Here is a 7082-nt window from a genome sequence, read left to right on the forward strand (position 1 = left end):
CACACACACACACACACGCCCAACCACAAACCTGACCCTCACTGAGGTCTCCTGTCGGCTGTTATAGACTCTTTTATTTCACGTGTTCTGGCGCTGAGAACAATTAACATTTGATTATCTATTTATAAGTCGGCAAACCACCCGAGATAATAGACGCGACGTCCCTGAGGTGAGGGGGGAGGTTGGGGTATGGTGGGGAAGGAGTTTGATGGGTGGAGGGGGTTATTGAGGGGTTTGGTGGGGAGGAATTAGCCATCTTTGCACCAAATACCTGTGATTTTTTCCCCAATCTCTCTCTCTCTCTCTCTCTCTCTCTCTCTCTCTCGCGACTGAGGCCTGGCGAACACGCCTGACCCGCCATGGTAAATAAGACTCCATTAGATACCTGGGGAAGAAACACAACTGGGGGGAGGGGATGGATTGGGGAGGGGCGGGGTCTGGGGGTGTCTTTGTTTTCCCCTACCCGTAAGGAAGGTCCTCCTCCTCATCCTCATCCTCATCCTCTCCTCTCTTTCTTCTCCCTCCTTCCCTTTCCCCTTGCCACATAGGATCAGCTGGTGTTTTGAGTCTCTCTCTCTCTCTCTCTCTCTCTCTCTCTCTCCTCCACATCACACGTGTTGAGCAACATCATTCTGAAGATTAGGGATTGGTTTGTATGTAAATGAAGAGCATGAGTTGGGGTTTGGGACTCCTTCGGGGTTCTCCTTGTTGGCTGAGTTGATTGGACAGTCGGTGCAGATCAGCTGTTTGGTAGCTATTTCTGGCGGTCACTCGCGTGGCCCATGTGTGGAATCGGCTATTGGTGTCACTAATGTCGGTCATTTTATGGTGGCACCTGGTGTGTGTGGGGGAGGAGGGGTTGTTTTTTACATCTGTTGGCAGCGCTGGTGTGAGGTCATCCGTTGGTAGCACTAGTGGTGGGTGATTTGTTGGCGGCACTGGTATGTGTGTGTGGTGGGGGATGGATGATGATGTCAGCTGTTGGCGGCACTGGTTTGTGTGTGTGTGGGGTGTGTGTGTAGGGGTGTGGGGTGTGGGTCAGCTGTCGGCGGCACTGGCACTTTTTTAGGGGCTGACACTGCCCGCCGCTTGTGACCAGTTCAGGTTGGACAACATACACTACACAACACATAACATCAATAGGAACAATGGGCCGAGTGTGGGCGTGCTGCTGCTGCTGCTGCTCTCACCGTCGCACAACACACAGGACTAGCTTGTTGGGGCGCCCACTGCCGCGCGCGGGGGCGGGGCGGTACGGGCGCCGCTCACTGGGAAGTCACGTGACGCGAGGTGTGGGAATGTGCGGGCTACGCCACCCGCCCTGCTGCTGCTGCTGCTGCCGCTGCTGCCGCTGGTCAGGTGGGCGGCGCCGGGGCTCGGGGTGGCGTCCCGGGGGGCCGCGGTGCCACGGGCGACGTCCAGGGCGGCGCCGTTGGAGCCAGGGGACCAGACACCCCCCTCAGCAAGAGCGGGGGCGGTGGGCGGCTCGATGCCACCCAAGGGTGAGTGGCCGCCCTGGGAAACCCAAGAGTCGGTGGGGTGAGCCCCTGGGTCCCTGGCGGCGGCAGGTGGGGCGCTACCAGGGGGGCCCAGTCTCAAGATCCGGGACCGGACAAATTTGAGGAATCTCCTGTGTCCTCGTTGGATGTGTTGGCGGTAGCGGCGGCGTTGAAGTGGGGGGAGAACAACCCCCCGGATTTGGAGGAGTCGTCGCTGATGACGGGCGTGAAGTGGAGACCCTTGTAGGAGTCCAGGCCGTCGTGGGACCCGGCCGAGAGCGGGGGGAAACAACGCTTTCTTATTTTGATTCACAACACATTTTCGCATATGCTTTTCTAGCGTGGAGGCGACACTAAAGGGCATGTCGCAAAAGCGACAGCGGTACACATCCTTGCCCATGCGGCCGTGCGTCTTCATATGCCGCGTGAGCTTTGAACTTTGGGCGCAGGCGTAACTACACAAGTCGCACTTGTATGGCTTCTCCCCCGTGTGAGAGCGTCGGTGCACTGTTAGGTTCGAGCAGTTTTTGAACACTTTGCCACAGAACTCGCAGGTGTCGTTCCTCTTGCTGTCTTTCCTCGGTGGGACGAGGGAGATAGGGGTTCCCGGCGCCGAACTCGTGCCGGGCTTCACTAGACCGACGGGGACCTCGCTGGGCTTTATGGAACTATCGGTCAACAGCTTCCGCTGCAGGAAGCTCCCGTCCGCCTGCGGCACTCCGTGGAACAGGTCTTTCGGGGCGGCACCCGTCCCCGCCAGGTTGGGCAGCCAGAGACCAGCGTACAGGCTCCCGTCCCTCTGAGCGGCGGCCAGGCGCTTCTGGGCGTCGTAAGGATTATCGAAAGCTCCCAGGAGCGTCTGGTGGGCCACGTCGAGCGTTGGCTGAGCGCCTATCAACCCTTTGGTAAGGTCGTCTCTCAGCTTCAGCTTCTCGATGCCGTTTGTGTGTATCTTCTCGCCGTCTTTCCTGATCTGGTAGTGGGAGAGACACCCGGATTCTTTTAATGCCTGGTGATAAGCCTCGCTGTAAGCGGAGATGTTCGCCAGGCCAAATTTATCCATGAGTTCGCCCACGACTGACTTTTGCTGGTCACTCCTCGACAGTTTGTGGTTGTCTGCGGTACTGGAGGACACGCTCTGTGAGGTGGGTACCGGGGTAGACTTCGAAGTAGTGGAGAGGTCCTCGGGCTCGTCGTCCTCCACGTCTTCTTCCACAATGTCCTCCTCTTCTTCGTCCCCGCTATCACAAATGGAAGGGTTATCGTCGTCGTCGTCGACTTCCTCCTCCTCCTCTTCTTCTTCCTCCTCCTCTTCCTCATCGTTATCATCCTCCGTCTGAGGGCGTGAGGAGTCGGGAGAATTGCTTTCCGTGCTTGAACTCTTCCTGTGCGTTTTCATGTGCATGCGTAGCTTTTGTGGTGTTGGTACGGCTTCCTGGCACTTCGGACAACGGTAGTCCTTTTCGCCTGTATGAAGCCTTTGGTGGATGGCGAGGTTGCTCTCCCATCGAAAGCACTTGCAACAGGTCATGCACTTAAATCGTCTCTCCGGCACGTTCATGGCCGGTTCGCTGCGGGTGGAGGTGGGTGTCTGCGAGGGTGCCAGGTTGGAGGGCGTTGGCGCATTGGGCGACGCGAAGGGTGGCGTTGGAAGAGGTTTGCGGGGCGAGGTGGAGCTGGTTGGGCTAGTTGTGCCCGCCAGCTGCCGTAGCCGCTGGGAGTAGAAGTCGAGGTTTGGGTCACCGCCAGAAGTTAGGGGCGTGGGCGCCGTATGGCGGGGTGCGCCCAGCCCGGGGTCAAGAAAGGGCGGCCGTTCGAAGTGCGGAGGAAGCAGGCCGGGGTTGAGGCGCAATCCCTCCTGCAGGAGCTGGTCCATTCGGAAGTCATGGCCCGGACGCACGAACGGCGGGGTGAGGCCCGGCGGGAAGGGCGCGCGGGCGTCTCCGATAGGCATCCGAAGGAGATTGAAGGGGTGGCTGGGGTCCAGCAGGGGCGCCGTCACCGGCGGATGAGGTGGGAGGGGCGTCGTCCCCGACGTTACCGGTGGCGTTATCTTACTCAAGTCCACTTTGGACAAGTCCACCTTCGTGATATCCACTTTGCTCAAGTCCACTTTGGTGGGATCCAGCAAGTGGAGCGGCGGTGGGTGAGGGCCCGAGGCCGTGGTGGCCGTGGAGGACACCGAGGCCAAGGGGGAGGAGTGAGAGGGCCTGGGCAGACCCGGGGGCGTGGAGGGCGTGGAGACAGGCGTGGCTCCCGGTGCCTCCTGGTAGATGATGATGCCGTGTGAAGACTGGACGTGCTGAACGAGCGACCACGCCGACCCCAGGACAGCGCCACACGTGCCACACACGTACCGAGCAGGCTCTGGAATTGAAGGAATACTTTAGTGTTGTTGTGGGTCACAGGTGAACAGAAGAGATATGATAGAACATGTATATACCACATGATAGAATACCAAAATACCATATGATAGAATCTCTAGATACCACATAATAGAACATCTAGATACCTCATGATAGAACATCTAGATACCTCATGATAGAACATCTAGATACCACATAATAGAACATCTAGATACCACATAATAGAACATCTAGATACCACATAATAGAATATCTAGATACCACATTATAGATCATCTAGATACCACATAATAGAACATCCAAATACCACATAATAGAATATCTAGATACCACATAATGGAACATCTAGATACCACATAATGGAACATCTAGATACCACATAATAGAACATCTAGATACCACATAATAGAATATCTAGATACCACATTATAGAACATCTAGATACCTCATGATAGAACATCTAGATACCACATAATAGAATATATAGATACCTCATGATAGAGCCTCTAGATACTACTTAATAGAATATCTAGATACCACATAATATAACATCTAGATACCACATAGTAGAACATCTAGATACTACATGATTGAACATCTAGATACCTCATGACAGAACATCGAGACACCACATAATAGAATAACTAGATACCTCATGATAAAACATCTAGATGCCACATAATAGAACATCTAGATACCACATGATAGAACTTCTAGATACCACATAATAGAATATCTAGATACCTCATGATAGAACATCTAGATACTACATAATAGAACATCTAGATACCACATGATAGAATATCTAGATAATACATAATAGAAAATCTAGATACCACATTACAGAATATCAAAATACCATAATAGAACATTTAGATAACACAGAATATCTACATACCACATAATAGAATATATAAATTCCACAAAATATATCTAAATACTATATAATAAAATATCTATGTTCCACATAATAAAATATCTAAATATCACGTAATAAAATATCTAAATACCACGTAATAAAATATCTAAATACCACATAACAATATCTAGATACCACATGATAGAATATCTAAATACCACATAATAGAATATCTAAATACCATCACAAAATAGCATACAAATACAATTACACACACAAAAGAATCAACTTGAATACAAGAATTATATACATTTTCTTGTCAGTAACCACTTTCAAATCGGAGGAAACAGAAAAGTCACGAATTGCGCATGTGAACAAGTGTTTGTGTCCCTTCATAAATATCTTAATTCTAACTCCGTACCAAGAGTCGCCAACATTACAAAGACTATAGTAGTTCCCCCTCTCCCAAAAAAAATGAATTCCGATACGTATGAATATAGTAAAAGAAAATGGGTGGCGTCGTTTGACCTTTTGACCTCGCAGATCTACCCAAAAAAGGCTTAAATCAAAGTGGCGTCGAATTCGTAAGATGGCAATGCGTTTCCTTAAGTGGTAGATGGGGGAGAGGGGCGGCGGCGCATCCATGGTGCATTCCATTTACCTGTTATCGGATCTTTGACCTTTAACCCCATAAAAAAAAGAGATAATCCCTTAAAAGCCTTAGATAAAGAGTTTGAATGATATTCAACCCTGGACGTATTGTACCATGGCACACGAGCGCGCGCTGAGATTCAAAGCAATCGACCTAACAAATGAATGTCGCTGTGTGATGGATTTTGATAGAATAATATTATCAGAAAGCCAAAGAAAAAAAAAAACTGTACGTTCCCCTTCCTTGCGGTCAAGGACATGATTATATCGAAACGATAAGAAGGCAGAAGGTAAATCTATATATGTAGAAAAAGCCACGAGATACCTGGCCCTGATATGGCTCCAGCCACACACACACACACACACACACACACACGTGGAGAACCAAACAAGACCAGAGAAAAATATGTATATATTCAGGAAGTGCGACGCGTCGTCCAGCGCTGTTTGGTAGGAACCCCCTTGGTACAAGGCCCGCCGGCCAGCCAGCCAACCAGGCCCTCCGCCTCCTCCTCCTCCACCACCGCCTCCCGTGTCTCCAGCCGGAGCCAATCTACCGCGCCTCCCTCGAGACGCCATCGTCCTGTCGATACAATTCTACCATGAAAGGACAATGCAATTTCCACTCGTCTCCGCCACCTACTTATACAACTGACCAAGGATAATGCATCAGGCCTTGTGGGGTGAGGGAGGGTGAGGGAGCGAGAGGGAGGGAGGGAAGGACATATGACGTCTCGATCTCTGACCGTCGTCCACGGCGATGGCGCTCGCTCGCCGACTGTTCGTCCCGGCTGACCACGCATCTTGGTTGTGGAACGTAATATCTTAGCGCACAACGCAAACACCAACTCCACAGAAGCCTTAGGAAGCGGTAGGGTTACTAATACAGGAGGTGGAGTGAGGGTGTTTTGTGTACGTGTATGTGTGTGTGTGAGGGTTGGGACGAGCGGGTGGGGTGTCCCGTGGGCATCTTCTTCTTCTTCTTCTTCGCCGAAAGCTGTTCCTCCCTCCCTCCTCCTCTTCCCCCAACTCCACCAAACTTTCCCCGCCATCACCCAATAAACTCATTCACATGTCTCCCCTCATGCTCTCGCCAAGACCGAGACCCATCTAGATTAACTGGACGTATCTGTGACTTCTCTAGAATAACTGGATGTATCTAAAACTTCTCTAGAATAGCTAGACGCGTTTGAGACTCTAGAATAACTAGACGCGTTTGAGACTCTAGAATAACTAGACACGTTTGAGACTCTAGAATAACTAGACGCGTTTGAGACTCTAGAATAACTAGAATGTGTTTGAGACTCTAGAATAACTAGACGTATTTGAGTGTCTTTAGAATAACTGGACGTATTAAAGATTCTTTCGAATAACTTGACGTAATTGAGACTCTAGAATAACTGGGCATGACTGAGGCTTTAGAATAACTAAACGTATTCAAGACTCTAGAATATCTAGACGTATTCAAGGCTCTAGAATAAGTAGACATATCTGAGGCTACCTAGAGTAGCTAGCGAGAGATATTTAAGATTCCTAACTAGAAATAATTTAGATACTAGAAATATTCGAGATCCTAGAAAAAGTAACTAGAAATAGTTTAGATACTAGAAAGACAGATTTGAGACAGTGTACGACAACACATAATTACGACTCTTTAGAGTGAGTAAAGGTTACGATCCTTAAAAGTAAAGGTTACGATCCTTAAAA

The 7082-nt window shown here is 50.2% G+C and overlaps 1 protein-coding gene across 1 annotated transcript in view; it reads right to left on the bottom strand.

Annotated features, from left to right (window-relative positions):
* Positions 1 to 1462: 1462 nt before the first annotated feature.
* The window catches only part of LOC139747625 (B-cell lymphoma/leukemia 11A-like), a 125822-nt gene continuing 120202 nt past the window's right edge, over positions 1463 to 7082 (bottom strand). The window contains 2 exon segments of the mRNA XM_071660114.1: positions 1463 to 1787; positions 1789 to 3866. Coding sequence (XP_071516215.1) covers positions 1596 to 1787; positions 1789 to 3866 — 2270 coding nt within the window. The 3' untranslated portion in view covers positions 1463 to 1595.

Source organism: Panulirus ornatus, chromosome 69, assembly GCF_036320965.1.
Source record: "Panulirus ornatus isolate Po-2019 chromosome 69, ASM3632096v1, whole genome shotgun sequence".
Taxonomy (NCBI): Eukaryota; Metazoa; Arthropoda; class Malacostraca; order Decapoda; family Palinuridae; genus Panulirus; species Panulirus ornatus.